This window comes from Podarcis vaucheri (genome assembly GCF_965113315.1).
Source record: "Podarcis vaucheri genome assembly, chromosome: 7".
Lineage (NCBI taxonomy): Eukaryota > Metazoa > Chordata > Lepidosauria > Squamata > Lacertidae > Podarcis > Podarcis vaucheri.
In genome coordinates, this window is record NC_138765.1 from 22065811 (window position 1) to 22083691 (window position 17881).

The 17881-nt window shown below is 47.4% G+C and overlaps 1 protein-coding gene across 3 annotated transcripts in view; it reads left to right on the plus strand.

Annotated features, from left to right (window-relative positions):
- Positions 1–17058, plus strand: part of KIRREL2 (kirre like nephrin family adhesion molecule 2) — a 62596-nt gene extending 45538 nt beyond the window's left edge. The window contains exons 6-15 of one of the 3 annotated variants that reach the window (XM_082231584.1): positions 659–764; positions 1971–2119; positions 3462–3589; positions 4058–4184; positions 4607–4707; positions 7480–7678; positions 8693–8800; positions 10231–10340; positions 13323–13406; positions 15309–17058. In XM_082231584.1, coding sequence (XP_082087710.1) covers positions 659–764; positions 1971–2119; positions 3462–3589; positions 4058–4184; positions 4607–4707; positions 7480–7678; positions 8693–8800; positions 10231–10340; positions 13323–13406; positions 15309–15752 — 1556 coding nt within the window. In that variant the 3' untranslated portion in view covers positions 15753–17058. Of the gene's footprint in view, positions 1–658; positions 765–1970; positions 2120–3461; positions 3590–4057; positions 4185–4606; positions 4708–7479; positions 7679–8689; positions 8801–10230; positions 10341–13322; positions 13407–15308 lie in introns of all 3 variants that reach the window. The other 2 variants (XM_082231583.1, XM_082231585.1) reach the window with 2 other exon arrangements.
- Positions 17059–17881: the final 823 nt, after the last annotated feature.

Below are 17881 nucleotides of genomic sequence, written 5' to 3' on the forward strand. Positions count from 1 at the left end.
GAGAGCTGTCAAAAGAGATTCCAATTGCCCTCACAGAGCTACAATTCCCAGAGGGGTTGAACAGTCAAGCCCCTTTCCCAGGGAACACTCTGAATTGTGTGCAGTTTTGTAAAGGGAATGGGGCCTACTAACAACTCTCAGCATCGTTGATAAAGTACGGTTTAAAGTGCTGTGATACCGCTTTAAATGCATAGCCCAGATGGGGCCTAGGTCACTGTGGAGTGATTCAAACGAAATAAGAGATTGGAGCCACCCTTGGAGTCCTTATATCCTGCAGAAGCAGTGCTCTTGGTACCTTGCCGTGGCTGGGGGCTTCTGAAAGCATGGAAACCTGGAGGAGCAAGCTATGTGGAATCTTAGCTACCTGCCTTGGCAGCAGCCTAACTGACTGTACCCAGGTGGAACTGCTAATAGACGCTGCATAGGTTGATAGTAAGGGAGCCAGGCAGATGCAGTGATGGATGGTAAAAGACCCAAGCTGATGCTGGCTATAGGCACAAACTTTGGTACCCGTTTCCCAATTGGGATAAAGGCCTCGGGGAGAAACAAGGCATAAACCTTACCCTTTGGGCATCCCTTTGCCGGGTCACTGGGGCCTTTGCACTACAGGAAATAAATGTTCAGGATTTTCATCCGTTCCTCTCCCTCCGTCTTGCAGATCCACCGGTTGTCATGCTCTCGGTGCAGCCTCAAACTGTGGCAGAGGGTGGCAAAGTGAGCTTCCTCTGCACGGCCACCTCCAACCCCGAAGTGACAGGCTACAGGTAAGGGCTAGAAAGAGGAGATAGCCTGCCCATCAGAGATCATGCAGCGGCAATGGTGTGACTGGGATGCCCTCTAATGGCAATACTGGAGATGGCATGCTCGTTGACGCTTGCCAGTTAGCAAGACAGCAAAGTGTGTTTGCTTTCTTTTGCTGTGGTTCTTGCCCCTTCCTTGCCTTTCAAAGGAAGACAAGAGCCCTGGGGAATCAGGCCAGAGGTCCATCTAGTCCAACATCCTGTTTCCTTCAGTGGGAAGCCAGATGCCTTCTAAAAGCCCAAATGCAGGACATGAGAGCAATTTGGCCCTCTGCCGCCCTCTCAGGCAGTGGCGTTACTGCATAGCCATCATGACTGGTACCCACTGACAGCCTGACCCTCCAAGCATCTGCCTAATCCCTCTTTTAAACCACCTAAGTTGGTTGCCATCTCCAAATCTTGTGGCAGAGAGTTCCACAGTTCGACTCTGCCCTGTGTGAGGAAGTCGTTTCCTTTTGTCCATTCTGAATCTTCCACCTTTCCGCTTCATTGGATGGGCCCCGGGGAGGGAGATGAACTTCGGCTCACTTTCCCCACACAGCGCATGATTTTATATATCTCTCTCACATCCCCACACGCTCCTTATGTACCTGCTTTCTAAATAAAAGATCCCCCAGCATTGTATGGCATTCCACACAGAGCAGGAGAGGGGGATTTTTTGGGGGTCCATTGGGTCAGAGATCTTCCCTTCCTACAATGGGCCAACTTTGCTGGGTAGGCTGAACCAACCACCTTACATTGTATTGACTTTGGGTGATTGACAAGTGGGTTGTCGCATCCAGCTGTCCAAGCTGACCCGCCGAGGTGAGCGGAGATCCTGCACAAAGCAGGAGTGAACTCTCCACACATCAGGGGGCTCAATCCTGCTTTGTGCAGGGTTCAGGTACTGGGAACTGGCTGGTGCACCTGAGGTAAGCAGGATTGAACTCCCCATGTGTCAGCGGGTGTGTGGGGAGTTCAATCCTGCTCTCTGAAGCTGCATCCCCACCTGCCCTGCACCTGATGGGCATAGTTTTAGGGGGGAAATGGCCTTGTGGTCCAAAATGGGGAGGCCTTGCGACCCACATCTGGCCCATGAGCCGGAACGTCCCTGGCCCTGACATAGGGGAATCTTTTCTCATAAAGGAACCCTTGAGCCAATCTCTCCTAAGACCGCACATCTCTTCACAGGTGGGCAAAAGGAGGTGTGCCTATCTCGGAGGCCAATGGCGACAGCTACGAGGCAACAGTTGACCAGTCCTTCTTCACAGAGCCTGTGTCGTGTGAGGTGTCCAACGCTGTGGGCAGCACCAATGTCAGCACACTGGTGGATGTGCATTGTAAGTAAAGGAGGAGGCTCCAGACCCCGAGATAAGTGGGGGGGGGCATAGCTCGGTGGCAGAGAACACACTTGGCACCCAAACCCAGGGTCAGCCCCCGCCATCTTCCCTTAAAAGAATCAAGAAGCAGAACAATGGGAAAGACCCCTGTAGGAGACCTGAGAATGCCTGAGACAGTCCAAGTGAAAAACACTGAGCAGGGTGGATAAATTGCCTGACTCTGGGGTCACCAATGTGACCTCTGCAAGTGCCCTTCAGTATCTCCTAAGTCTCAGTCAATATGGCCTCAAAAATCCACAATGTGTGAAAGACATTTGCTCTTCTTGCTCCGTTCCTGCTTGAACTTGCTTGGCCAACCCAACATGGCCTCCACAGCAGCCATTTTGTGTCACAATGCCACACGCACACCGGCAGCCATTTTGCTCCCACGGCATTTTCTCAAAAGACCAAAGCATGCCCACTGTCCCAAGAAGATTGGTGACCCCCGGCCTGGCCTTGTGGAAGGCAGCTTTCAATGTGCCTAAAATGGAGTTTGGCAGAGGGTCTCCCAGGGTTTACTCTGCTTATGGGTAATGTAACTACTGGCAGGCTCTCGCCTCAGAAAGTCCCTTGCCATCCTGTTTTGCCCAACTGCTGTTTGGCTAGTGCAGGTCATGACAGGAATCCTTGGAATTACATTCAGGATGGGTGAACAACCTCTGTTTGCCTTGGAAACGATGGAGAGGTGTGTTGCAAGCAATCGCTTTTGAGTGCTCTCACAAACATTGGAAGGTTCTTTGAGTACTTGGAAATATTACGAGTGGTCGGTGAGGAACAACTATTATTCCCACCTCTCTTTGCTCCAGCAAAAAGCCTTGTTCCAGCAAAAACAGATGCTCTAGTGGGAGGGGAAAACCCACTTTGCAAGGGATTAAGATGTTGCACACATACACACAGACAGCAACCATTATTTTTTTTACCAGCCCTGCTGGAAGTGCCCCTATGTAAGCTATTGGAGACACCATTTCCTTCAGTTTGCAAATAGGTCTTTTGATGGACTTGACCTTGGCTCAGAGTGTGACAACCCTGCTCAGAATGGGCTGTGTCTGCTTCAGCCCTGTTCACAAAAATTCGAGCAGGGATGCTCATAGATTAGTCAGACACTAGCTCTACATTTTCACCCCAACCCTAATTTACATGGTCAATGTGTTTTTTATACCCTCTTGCCATGATTCTTACAAAACCTCCAGAAGGTAGCCACTTCCAGTATCGTTATTCCTATATTGCAGGTAGGGAGACTGAGGCTGATGGTCAGTCGCTCCGTTCAACTAACTCTCAGCAACCCCTTTCTTTCTGTCTGCAGTCGGACCCCGCCTCGTCTCTCAGCCAAAGCCCCTGACGGTGGACATTGGTGCAGACGCCTCTTTCACCTGTACCTGGACTGGGAATCCTCCTCTCACCCTGGCCTGGACCAAAAAAGGATCTAGTGTGGTAATTGCAGCATCAGCCCCCTGTTCAGATTTTTATTATAACAACAACAAGAAACAAATATGAAATAGAAAGAGTCTAATGCGGCCAGTGATTTACACCAGAAGCCCATGCGCTCTGAACTTGCTTGCAACTTTCAAATCATGCCAATTTCCCTTTTTTTTCCAAAAGTTGGAAGTTAAAAAAACAAATAGCTCTGGGATTGTAATTTGCAAATTACACAAATTTTGGAAGAAGAAAAGAAATAGATCTCGGAGGCCCACATGCCACTGCTTCACTTGCCTATAAACACAGAAGGCAAGAAAGTGAAGGATGCCCCGCCCACTTTGCCTCTGGCCCCGCCCATCGCCAGCATGCAGCCCCCAACAAGTTACCCCCAGGGACTGGGGTCAGGAGAGAGACTCCCCACCCCTGCTTGAAAGATTCCTTTGGTCCTAAGAGAGCCACAACCAGAACTCCTTGTACCAACAGGTGCTGAGCAACGGCAACACTCTGCATCTCAAGGCGGTGACGCAGGAAGACGCCGGTGTTTATGTGTGCAAAGCCATTGTGCCGCGCATTGGAGTGGCAGAGAAGGAGGTGACCCTGGCTGTGAACGGTGAGGGGCCTGGCCTTGTGTCGGGACCGGGTGGTGGGTGTGGCAAGACTGTTAAAGGGTGCAGAGCAAAGCAAAGACGGGAGAGGATTGCAGCTTGCCTTGCCTGGGGACCATAAGAAACTGGCTTAGCTTAGACCATTGTCCTTCTCGTTCCTACCTGGAAAAGCCAGAGATGGAACCATGGATCTTTCTCCTCTGCATGTATGGCAGATGCTTTACCATTGAGCTGTATGCCCTGCTTTCCTGGGAAAGATAGGAGGGAGCCTTGATGAAATCCGCAAGCCTCTACATCTGAGACACTCTCTTTTTAACCAAATCATAGCCAGCTCCTGTAGCCTTCTAAAACAGTAACTAAGGGATGGGGAGGGGAGAAAGGGCCTCTTCTGTTTTGAACACTGCCCTGATTGTGTCCTCCTTTCCAGGTCCGCCCATTATCAGCGCAGAACCAAGCCAGCGGACTGCGGTGGGAACCAAGGCACGGCTGGAGTGCTTAGTGGGGAGCGTCCCACCTCCCGATAGGATAGTAAGTACTTCAGTCAACTAGCCTTTCCAGACCTGGTGTTCCTTGTCCCTTAACCTGTGTGTACATCAGTATACCTGAAGGAGCATCTCCACCCCAGTCGTTCATCCCAGACAATGAGGTCCAGCTCTGAGGGCCTTTTGGCGGTTCCCTCACTGTGAGAAGCTAAGTTACAGGGAACCGGGCAGAGGGCCTTCTCAGTAGTGGCACCCGCCCTGTGGAACGCCCTTCTATCAGATGTCAAGGAAATAAACAACTACTTGACTTTTAGAAGACATCTGAAGGCAGCCCTGTTTAGGGAAGTTTTTAATGTCTGATATTTTATTTTTTAAAAAATTATTATTATTATTATTATTATTATTATTATTACTATTATCATTAATTCTGTTGGGACCCGCCCAGAGTCACTGGGGAAACCCGGCCAGCTGGGCGCATTATAAATAATGAATTATTATTATAGTAGCACTTTGCAAGCTCAGGAATTCAGCATTCTGGAAATCTCAACTTTTAAATCAAGAGTACGCAGGTTTCTAGCCCTCTGGAAGTACATAATATTACATAGGCACAGCGGTTATTGGATAGCTGTTCTTAAAACATGTGTGCATTTTTTTTCCTGCCCATCTTGGGGCAAGCTCTGGCAGCTTTCGCTATAGTTCCAAGTTGAATTTCACTATTTCTTTATTATACAAGTATCTTCATCCTACCTTTCAGCTGGGAAAAGGGGGAGGGAAGTGATGGTCAGGACTGCTTATAACAAATCTGACACGAGCGCATTATAAAAATGAAAGCACATCAAATCAGGGACGAGCTGCAGCAGATAAAGCTGCTGTTAAAAATAAGGATTGGTTCAATGAGCTCTTCAACTCATGCTCTACAATGGAGTTATGGTCGTTCCCCAACCAAAACTGCTTGCGATATCCCAAATGCAGTTATGCTGTAGCTTCAGGCTTGCTCTGAGCTGAGACACGTTCTGAGCAGGCTCTCCATCGGAGGGTGTGGGGCTCGCCAGACACAGCATTGCCCTTTGCCCCCTTCCGCAGTGGCAGAATGAATTGTGCAAAATAAGCAGCTCAGTGTGCAAAAGTTGCTTAATCTGCAGGATTTATATGGGTCACTGAATTCAGCGTTTCTTGGCCCAGAATCCTAATGTTCCTATCCCAAAGCACACAGCGTTCTGGCCTTTTAATTTCTCCTTGACCAACTAGAGGAGATCCATGGGGTTTTTTATTTTTGCTTTTTGTCCGGTTCAGATTAGAGTTGCAGGGCTTTGTGGGGAACTTTGGGGCTTCCAGTTGTTGCTGAACTGCAACTCCCATCATCCCTGGCTATTGACCATGCCTACTGGGGCTGATGGGAGTTATAGTTCAGGAACATCTGGAGGACCAAAGGTTCCCCACACTGGAGTTCACCTTTGCCTCTCTGTGCTGTTATTTTTTCTGGCTGAAATCTCCCTCCACCTTCTAAAAAAAAAAACCTACAAGCTAATGAGTCAAAACATAGATGCCGTGATTCCTCTTGGGCAAATAGCTTAAGGGGAGGGGTGCAGTGTTAACCTGAGAGAACAGCATGGAGGGGGAAGGGTTAAACCCCCTCCTCCAGTTCCAGCCTGAATCAGGATCCCATATGTGTTTCCACCTGCCTCCAGATGGCAGATTGCCACCCCCACCCCTTCCCAGATCAAAGGTTTTTGAGAAGCTGGTGGGTTTTTAGAAAAGGGGGAGTGGGGGAACCCTGCATTCTTGAAAGTCAGTGAATGATACAACTTGGATACACCAAGCAGGGCAAAGGTTTATTGACTTTGTTCCCACCATGCCGAGAAATCCTCAGAGGGCCTAGCGCTCCCCTTGCAGCTTTAAATCACTACGCAAGGTGCCTATTAACATCTGGAGAGCTATTTGTGGGTCGTGACTGACTGTGCAGTTCTGGTGATTTCCCAGCCCCCTTCTACGTGAGAGGCAGAGATCAAACAGATCTGCAGCAGCCTGGACAAAATAAGCAGATTTTTGTGTGTGGTCTATTTTTGTACATTGCACACAAGAATTTTTCTACGTTGCGCACAAGAATCTGAAAGATTCTTGCATGGTGATTTTGGTGCACCATGGGTTGTTAGTTTATGTTTTGTTTTTGCATGGTGCAAACAATCCTATTTTCTCCATAGTATTTTTTTGTACAATGCACGTGATCAGCCAGCCACAAGGTGGAGGAAATGCCACATGGAGTTGTGTTTCTAAAGAGTGTGCATGTGACAACTGTCACACATACACTGGCTCTGGGTCAAAACCCTCTTGAGTCTCCCATCTGCCTACCAATGATATAAGGATACATTCCAAAGTGCTGAATCTCTCCATGACAACCACCATTGCCGTGACCTTTCTAAGGTGTACAGCAAATAATGAATATATGACAAATGCAAACAGTATAGCCACAAGCCAGCTCTTTTAGCACACCCACCCTCCTGTTTTGCTTAGCATCCAGCCTGATAAAGTCTTCTGGCAGACTCAAAAGCTTGCTCAATAGTTTGTGACATTTTGGCTGAGCATAATGGGGAATTTTGCAAAATTAAAGGGTAGCCGTTTGACCCGTCGCCTTGCAAGTTGATGTAACCTCCCTCTCCCTCTGCTTGGCTTATTTGGTGGATATCTCTCTTGCTTATTTGTCATGCAGTGTTTGCAGGTAGCTCTCCCTTAGGTCCAGGTGTTGCGCCCCTGCCCACCTCTGTCCCAATGCCCCACTGCTGTTCATAGCCTTGTTCCTCTCCCTTTCCTCTTGTCGCAGGCCTGGGCGTGGGGCGAACGGGTGCTGGATGCTGGCTCGCTGGATCGCTTCACCGTGGACACAGTGGTGACGGACCAAGGGGTGCTCTCGGCCTTGCTGATCGACCCAACCCACGATGCCGACTTTGCCCTGCCCTACAACTGCACGGCCTGGAACCGCTTTGGTGCCCGCTCTGCGGCAGTCAGCTTGCGCCGCCAAGGTGAGGCTCCTATCTTTGGCCAGGAAGCCTGGGGCAGGGAGGGAAGACCTGCAGCCCTCCAGATGCTGGCAGACTCCAAACCCCATCAGCCACAGCCAGCATGGCAGGGACGATGGGAGTTGTAGTCCAATGGCATCTGGAGGGCCACATTTGTATTCCTCCAGGTTCTTTGGACCTTAATTTCTGCTTATCTTTTTTTTTAAAAAAAATTATATTTATTAAAAGTTTACGAATTAAAGAAAAAAGTAAAAAAGAAAGAGAGAAAATTTCTGCTTATCTTTTAATGGGGATGCCCAGAGTATATCAGGCTAGAAAAATAATATTGTGGGGAATCCCAGAGCAGGCAGTATGGGTGAGCCCTTAGAAGCTGCCTGAGGATGCCAAGTGCTGACCCAGGCCCTGCCACTACTAGGCCACCTAGTGTCAAATTCAGAGCAGGGAGATCTGAGTTCAAATTGTAGCCACAAACCTCCTGTGGGCAAATCGCAGTCTCTCAGCAGCCACAGAGTACAGTGGTGCCCCACAAGACAAATGCCTCACAAGACGGAAAACTCGCTAGACGAAAGAGTTTTCCGTTTTGGAGGTGCTTCGCAAAACGAATTTCCTATGGGCTTGCTTTGCAAGACGAAAATGTCTCGCGAGTTCCTGTGGGGGTTTTTTCCTCCCCCCCCTTTTTCTAAGCCACTAAGCCGCTTATCAGCTGATCCGATAAGCCGCTAAAAGCCACTAATAGCGCTAATAGCGCTAATAGGCTAATCCGTCAATGGGCTTGCTTCGCAAGACGAAAAAACCGCTAGACGAAGAGAATCACAGAACGGATTCTTTTCGTCTTGCGAGACACCACTGTAGTTGCAGTGACAACATGGGATAATAAACCCTTGTAAATTTCTCTAGTTCCTTCAAGAGAGGGCAGGGCTACCTAATACGACAAATAAAAAGTGTGTGTGTGTGTGTGTGTGTGTGTGTGTGTGTGTGTGTGTGTGTGTAAATAACCAATCTTATTCTCATCAGAAGTTCTGTCCGTCCTAATTTTGGGTACCTTGGCTGCCTCCGGCGTTGCTGCTCTCCTTCTCCTGGTGGTCTTCTTCTCTCTCTGCTACCGGCGCAAGCGCTGTGGGAAAGGTGAGGATCCCCGCAGCCCCCTCTCCCCCCCCTCCCCTTGCTTTGTAGGTCGTTCCAGACTTGAAGTGCACCTGCAGGACTAAAGAGAGCCTAGGGAGCCTGAATTGTGTTTGAAGGAGGTGACACGAGCCGGAATAGCACAGCAGGGAAGAGAAGGGAGGCTGGGAGGTCAAGTCCCAGCAGGAGGCTTTCTGTTATTACTGGAGAGGAGGGACCATTGCTCAGCACACCTGCTCAGAGCACATGCCTCACCTGGAGAAACTTCTGTCTCCAATGTCTCCCAGTTCAAAAGGGGCTCCAAGACCTGTGTTTGGAGAGCTGGCACTGCCAAGCAGAGTGAGCAAGACTGTACCAGATGAGACAGATAATAGATAGATAGATAGATAGATGATAGATAGATAGATAGATAGATAGATAGATAGATAGATGATAGATAGATGATAGATAGATAGATTAGATAGATGATAGATAGATAGATTAGATAGATGATAGATAGATAGATAGATAGATAGATAGATAGATAGATAGATAGATAGATATAGATAGATGATAGATAGATGATAGATAGATAGATATAGATAGATAGATAGATAGATAGATAGATAGATAGATAGATGATAGATAGATTAGATAGATGATAGATAGATAGATGATAGATAGATAGATAGATAAGATAGATGATAGATAGATAGATGATAGATAGATAGATAGATAGATAGATGATAGATAGATAGATGATAGATAGATAGATAGATAGATAGATGATAGATAGATAGATAGATAGATAGATAGATAGATAGATAGATATGTATCAAGCAACTCAGTAACATTTCAAGTTTAACAACCAATCACGCCACCTACGACTTCCCCTCTCTCCCTCCATGGTTCTCCCAAAATTTCAATTTATGTTGCACATTATAGTTACTCTATACCTTCACCTTATCACAGAATTAAAACAGAAAGGTCACACACACACACTGCTGTTCTTACTCAAATCCTATCTGCATGGGCATCTAGGAGCACATACTGGAAAATGTTAAATCTGTGCCAATAAACAGTAGATTAAATGGCTCTGATGCCCCAGCGTGGCAAATGCAGTTGTTGTTTTTTAAAAAAGAAACAGACTTGCTGCAGTTCATAAATGGACTAGTTTGAGGGCAGGATTCTGTCCCAGCCCTACCTTGAGGTGCCTGGGATTGAACCTGGAATCTCCTGCAATGTTGCACCACTCAGCCATGCTGCCCTGTATAAAGGAGCAGACATTCAAGGAAGCACAATGGGGCCTAAGGTATCTCCTCCTGTGATACCTTCATGTGTGCGTCCATCCAAAAGCTCAAGTTCTGTGAGGCAAGGAGGGTCATCTTTGTGTAGAGCTGCAGGCAAGGAAGACCGAATTCATGCCTGTATCTGTCACTCTGCCTTTTCTGCAGCCAAGCGGGGAACACAGCTCTCCAAGGCAGACATCCTGGTGCAGATCACGACCAGTGAGAGCAGCCCCAGCCGGCCGAGTGAGACCGAAGACGATGCCAAGGAGCCCATGGTGAGTAGAGCCGGTGTCCTGATGCACTGCCCAATGACTCAAAAGGTACTTAATATACATGAAAGCACTCTCTGGAGGTCCTCTCTTGCTTAGCCTATGGAACAGAGGTATGGAGCCCATCACCCTCCAGATGTTCTGGGACTCCAAGGGTTGTTGCCAACTAAGTTCTAATCCGAATAGACCCATTTAAATTCATGCGCCAAAGCTAGTCATGTTCATTTATTGCAATGGGTCTCTCCGAATGGGACTGTGCAACTCCACAGCCCCACCCAACACAGCCAGTTAGAGCCAGAGATGATGGAAGTTATCATTGAGGTTGAATCCTGACAAGACAGAAGTACTGTTGGGGGGGCAGGTGTGGGGGACTCCCTAGTCCTGAATGAGGTAACTGTGCCCCTGACTCACAGCTGTCCATGGAGGCGCAGGTCAGTTCTGTGTCCAGGGCAGCTGTCTACCAGCTCCATCTCAGCCTCCATACGCAGGCTGAGATCCTACCTGCCTGCAGACTGTATCGCCAGAGTGGTGCATACTCTGGTTATCTCCCGCTTGGACTATGGCAATGCGCTCTACATGGGGCTACCTTTGAAGGTGACCTGGAAACTACAATTAATCGAGAATGCAGCAGCTAGACTGGTGACAGGGAGTGTCGAGTGCCGAGACCATATAACACCAGTCCTGAAAGACCTACATTGGCTCCCAGTATGTTTCTGAGCACAAGTGTTGGTGCTGACCTTTAAATCCCTAAACGGGTTTGGCCCAGTATACCTGAAGGAGCATCTCCACCCCCATCATTCAGCCTGGACACAGAGGTCCAGCTCCGAGGGCCTTCTGGTGGTTCCCTCACTGCAAGAAGTGAGGTTACAGGGAACCAGGCAGAGGGCCTTCTCGGTAGTGGTGCCCACCCTGTGGAATGCCCTCCCATCAGATGTCAAGGAAATAAACAATTATCTGACTTTTAAAAGACATCTGAAGGCAGCCCTGTTTAGGGAAGTTTTTAATGTTTATAATGCTGTATTGTGTTTTTAACATTCGGTTGGGAGCCGCCCAGAGTGGCTGGGGAAACCCAGCCAGTTGGGCAGGGTATAAATAATATATTATTATTATTATTATTATTATTATTACTACTACTACTACTACTACTACTTCAATGCACAAAGCACACAGCCTGCTAAGAATACAAGTAGATCCCTTCTAGAGTCCAGCATCCCTTTCCCACTAGTGGGCAAGCAGATGTTTCCAGAAAACCCACAAGCCTCCATTATTCAAAAGTGCAAGTGGGGCATACAATAAAATGTTGCATGGTGGAGTGCTGGGATAGCTTAGCCAGTAGAGCATGAGACTCTTGATCTCAGGGCCATGGGTTTGAGCACCAAGGTGGGCCAAAGATTCCTACATCGCAGGGGGTTGGACTAGATGACCCTTGTGGTCCCCTCCAGCTCTACAAGTCTACGATTATGTGCTCTTCAGGGTGTCTGGCCTGCCAGCCAGCCAGCCATACACTTTCCCAATATATCCCATTCCCCCTCCTACCTGGTTTTCCATTTTTCTCCCCACTCCATTAGTTAGCGAAGTCTGGGCCCTCTTTTTTAATGCTCAGTCCTCACTGGGTTATTAGAGGGTTTCGCCAATGACCAAGAACTGGCACTCAGGTATACCTAGGCTGCGACGTGGCCTCTGAACATGGAGGCTACATTGCTCCTGTCATGGTACCAATTTGTTCTACCCGCCATGAATTTTTGCCTAACTCTTCTAAAAGGCCATCTAAGCTAGCAGCCATCCTTGCATACTGATAATTAACCAAGACTTGAGCACTGCAATGAGCTCTTTGTGAGGCTACCCTTGTGTCTGGTCTGGAACCTCCAGCTGGTGGAAAATGCGGCAACTAGACCATTGATTGGGACAGGCTGCCTACCACCAGCACATGCTTCAAGCTTATACTGGCTGCCCATGTGTTACTGGGACAAGTTCAGGGTTCCTGTATTAATTTGCAAGGCCCTTAACAACTTGGGTCAAGGCTATCTTAAGGACTGATCCTTTATATCCTGGCCTGACCACTGAGATCCTTCGGGGAGTCTCTGTTGGGGTCCCCCATAACTTAACTACTAGAAGCCCTGAATTCAGTGTTGAGGGCCCAAGTCCATTATATAATAATGCTCATAATACTTATAGCTCCCACGGGCACCTTTCTTGCACTTCACACACATGACAAAAGACTTCCTTGTTTCAGCAGGCATGTTGGAGTAGGGATTGCCTTTATGGCAAACTTTAATGTTTTGTTGTCCCATTTTCTATGGATTGTTTTTAAGCACACGGCACTTAGAAACGCAAACAATGACTTAAATAAATAAATGTGCCATGTCTATTAATTTCAGCAGTCTAAACCAGTGATTGCTAACCTTGGGTCTCCAGCTGTTGCTGGACTACAGCTCCCATGATCCCTAGCTAGCAGGATGGTCAGGGATGAGGGGAACTGTAGTCCAAAAACAACTGAGAAACACTGGTTTAAACCATCCATTGTGTCCTTGATCAATTTCATCAGGCACCCATGCCCAGGTTCTAGTAGGATGAGAGAGAAGATCTCTCTCCACCCTTTCCATTAATAATAATAATAATAATAATAATAATAATAATAATAATAATAATAATTTGTCTTCCCCCAGCCCCACCTCCCTTAGACTGGTCACTGATAGGACAGGAGGGTTTGGGCTGTTAGCCAGAGGTGGGGGTCTTCCCTTGAGCTTAAAACAATGTACTTCTGCCAGCCTCGTCGTTTCTCTGAGCCTGCAGATTATGCCCCTGAAATTAGGCCTGTGAGGGAATGGCACTCACAGCCTGAATGATAAAGAGAAGACAAGAGGAGGTGCTGTCATGGATCTCCACTGTCTTGCCTCGCCTGGTCCTAAGGGACCTAAAGAACTCAAGCCAGGACAAGGAGGGCATTTTATATAGGCTGCTCATCTTTCCCCCTTCATCTCCCTCCAGGCCACAAGCAGTGAGTCTCCAGCTACATCCCACACTGAGCACAGTGAGATCCTGGAGGATGACGAAGGGAGCCAAGAGCTGAAGGTGAGCTCAGCTGGGACTTTGGGAGGCTGACCGCTCTGCCTACCGTACAAGAGCCCTACGTCAGGGTTGGCCAGCCAGTGGCTTCCAGATGTTCTTGGCTCCATCTCCCATCATCATCCCTGACTGTTGGCCAGGCTGGAAGGGGCTGATAACATCTGGAGTCCAAACATCTGGAGGGCCACAGGTTCACCACCACTGCCCTAAGTATACCTTTCTGAACCTCACGAAGACCAAAGAGTCACACGAACATTTAAAAATGCCTTCCTAATCCATACCAAAAGCTTGTCCCATTTTCTAGCTATCTGTCTCCTCCAATAAGGGCATGGGAGTAATAGCCATCTCCTCCTCCTTTACAAAAAATGTTTAATCATTTAAAATACTTCTTCACCACCACCAAAGATTTCAAAACATAAATACAACATAAAAACCAACAAATAAACAATAGATTCTTAAATAAACAAATAAAATATTGTTATATTCAGCCAAGCAGAGGCAGGTGAAAACCGTTTTTTAAAGAAGTGAGAAACGAAGTAAGGCAAAATTCCACCTAAAATGTCACCTAAAATGCATAGGACTTGACAAGATTGTAATATGGGCACCAAATGTGCCTATTTGGAAAGGGCATTCCAGAGTGTGGGTGCCACTGCAGAAAAGGCCCTCTTCTTTTTTGTAAATACATAAGGCAGCTCAGTTAAAGCCAGGTCCCAGTAGTTGAAATTTAGCTCCCCAGCTGTAGAAAGGGACAGAGAAGTAGCTGTCTTGAGTGCTATGGTTAAGCAACAAAATCACATCAATGATTATTATGATTATTTGTCATAATTATAAATGGCCCTTCCCCCAAAAAGAAACCCTGGGCAATGTACAAAAAAGGATAAATGAAAGAACTGCACCAATGATCTTAAAAACATAGTTAAAATTTGGTGGCAAAACCCAGTTAAAAAAACAGTCACTTGACAATTGGCAGTAATCCTAAATTGGTAGTATACAGTCGTACCTTGGATCTCAAACAAATCGGCTCCTGAACGATCAAAATCCAGAAGTGAGTTTTCCAGTTTTCAAACAATTTTCAGAAGATGAACATCCAGCATGACTTCCACAGCTCTGGGAATTTTTAAGCCACTATGGGAATTTTTAGCTCTCTGAAGAATCTCCAAACAGCTCTTGACACCCTTAACAAACCGCAGTTCCCAGGATTCTTTGGGGGGGACCATGACTGCTAAAAGGGGTCTAACTGTGCTTGGAAGTGGCCAGAGATGGTTTCAGCCTGGGTCTCCTAAGTTCCAACCACTACGCCTCACTGTCAATTCTCTCTCAGATTCTTTGCATATAATTATTATTACATTTTCTGTTTTACCATTAAAAATACTCATTTTACATCCTTAAGATATCAGTGACTTCCCTTCTTCACTTTCCATAGTTCATTTTGCATATCATAAATCCCTGTACATTTTACGAAAGCAATACCATTCAGTATTCCATTATTGCATCCATCAAAACTTCTTTACACTGTTGAATTTATCTTAATGCTGCCAGCGTTTTCAGCTGTACACAATTCTTTCCCATATGCAGTGGGAGCTCAGGTTACATACACTTCAGGTTACATACGCTTCAGGTTACATACACTTCAGGTTACATACTCCACTAACCCAGAAATAGTGCTTCAGGTTAAGAACTTTGCTTCAGGTTGAGAACAGAAATCGTGCTCCGGCAGTGCGGCAGCAGCAGGAGGTCCCATTAGCTAAAGTGGTGCTTCAGGTTAAGAACAGATTCAGGTTAAGTACGGACCTCCAGAACGAATTAAGTACTTAACCCGAGGTACCACTGTATTCAGATTCTTTGGGGCACATCCTGACATTTGCTTCCCTGGCATTCCAATACAGATATGTATTTTTTCTTCCATAGGATCCCACCAATGGCTACTACAAGGTGCGCGCCCATGAGGAACCAAGTTTGGTTAGCAGCTTCTCGGAGTACACGCCGGCCCCCCGCCCATTGTTCGGGGCGACCTCTCTGTACCCTTCCACGGGGCCAGTTCAGCCCAAGCTGTATGAATACGCTCACCGCTATACCCTGGGCACACCTGGCTCCCGCTCAGCCTACGACCCCCATGAGCGTCTTTTCCCCCAGGAGAACATCTACAGTGGGACGGCCTACCTCACTGCACCCTATAGCCGGGCCTTCACCAGCTACGTCAAACCGAGCAGCTACGAGAAAGCGGAGAGCGGCTACGGGCAGTCGGACCAGGCCAGCAAAGTCTCGGGTTGCTCTCGCTTCTCCTACACGTCCTTGTCCCAACAGTCTGACTATGGGCGCCCCGCTCACCAGCGCATGCAGACCCACGTATGACTCATGCCCGTCCCCTGCCAAATGCCGGTCACCTCCGGAGAAAGAGAAAAGGGAACGGACTCCACTCACTTGTGGCTAACGGACTCGGAACTGCCAGGGTGATAGACTTGCGACCCTCGCTTTCCTCCTGAGGGTGCCCAATTCTCCTTGTGTGTATAACGGTGGGGTGGGGTGGGACGGCGGCAGGTAGCTGGCTCGGCAGCCAAGATGGCCGACAGCCCTCTCGCCATCCTCTGACTGGGACCAAGCCCATCTCCCTTGGGCAGCAAGGAAACCAACATCCTGCCTGCCTTCGCAGAGTGAAGAGTGGGTTTGAAAACGGCAGAAAGCACACTGCCTTGGCTGAAACAGAGGACAGACTTTCTGGGGAATCTGTCTTGGCTTGTAAGAATCCGGATTCAAAATGGCGGGCATGGCTGTCTGTCAGACAAAAGCAATGGCGTAAGAAGCTAGTGGGTGCTGAAAACGGTACACAGTAAGGTGCCGGGACAGTGATGGGACTACGTGATGCTTGTTCTCTCTCCTCACCCTGAAACAGAGCTGCCTCGAGGGCAAATCCCCTGCCGTCAAGGCAAGATTCTCCACCAGCCGCATGATTCTGGGAAATCTCCAAGCATGGGCCCCTCCCTAGTGCTTGCCTTTTAATTTTTTCCTGGCTTGATGCTGTGGTTTAAATCATTCCCTCTGCCCCCCTCTTTAGCTGGGGTGTCTCCTAGACTCCCGCCCATTCCCTTTAATTAAAGACAAGCAAATAAACCAGGCACTGCTCTTCGAACAGGATGGCACCTGCACTGCACCGGACCAACAGGGAGGTGGCGATAGTGCTCAACGTTTATGCCATTTTAAGACTTACCAGGACTCTCTTTAGGCACATTTTAAATGACAGGATGATGCTGAGGATTAAAATCCAATTATTAAAAAAGCCAAGGATGGGATGTGGGAGGATATAGGAAGCCAAAAGCCAATGGGGTCTGTTGATTTCATTTGTGGGATTCTTTTTCTTTTCTTTTCTTTTTAATAAGTTATTCCTTGTTATTCCTTTTTGCCTTAAGTGTATTTCTCTGCTATTGATGGTTCTGACATTTTTGTTTCGATCTTTCCAGAATCACTTGGGAGTGGTCTAGGAGGTTTTTTTGAGGGGTATTTCCCCCTGTTTTGCTTGTTTTTGCATTTTTTTATTATTAGACTGGGATTTCACACTAGCACACAACAGTCACGCCTGTTTGAGTGCGTTGCGTAAGACGAGGGGGAGTTGTAAATGTATTGCCTACTGCAGAATTCAAATATTTATATTTAATTTAAAAAGCAGGACGGAGTTATGCTTTTGTTATTTTAGCCTTAGAATGCTAGGCAGCGGGTCAGAGCACAGATACACACCAGGGGAATTCTGGGAACAGAGGAAGCTGCCTTGTACCAGATCAGACTGGCTGGTAGGGAAAAATGTATCTTACCCATACACATTCCAGCATATATTTGCAACCTATGAGACCTGGAGCCTTTCCTTTTAAAACTCAAAATCTGAAGGAAAAGGTGGGGAACCGTTGGCCCTCCAGATGTTGATGGTGTTAAGTTGTGGGTGAACATATCAGACGACACAGCAATTCTTCAAACAGCTCTTGTTTATTCACAGGCCAGAACAGAACTGGACTGAAGGGTTCAGTCCGCCTGCTTATATAGAGCTCCAATACAATGTAACTGTAACAATTTTCTAAAACTATCCAATCACTGAACGTCACTTTCGATCCCTTATTTGTATAACTATCTACAGTATCCCCCTGCTGGCCCAGGGTGAGAACTTCAGAACATAACAGATGGACTATAATTAAAGGTCACAGGTTGCCCACCTCTGCTTTAGATTCTCCAAAAGCGGTACCCACATTTGACCCTTTTACAGAAGAACAGATTTCAGCAGCATTGGTAAAATCCCCTGTTGTGCAATAAACACTGAAGGTGCTGAACCCCTTTTCTCCTCCACAGTGGGGGCTTCCCCCTAGGATCTCTGACATAGCACAACACCCTTTGGGGAAAGACAGCATCTCATGTTCCAGCCCTGGCATCTCCTGCTACAAAAACCAAGTAGCAGGCGGATATGCAAAGACCAGGTAAAAGAGGTTTTAGTGAGAAGTAAT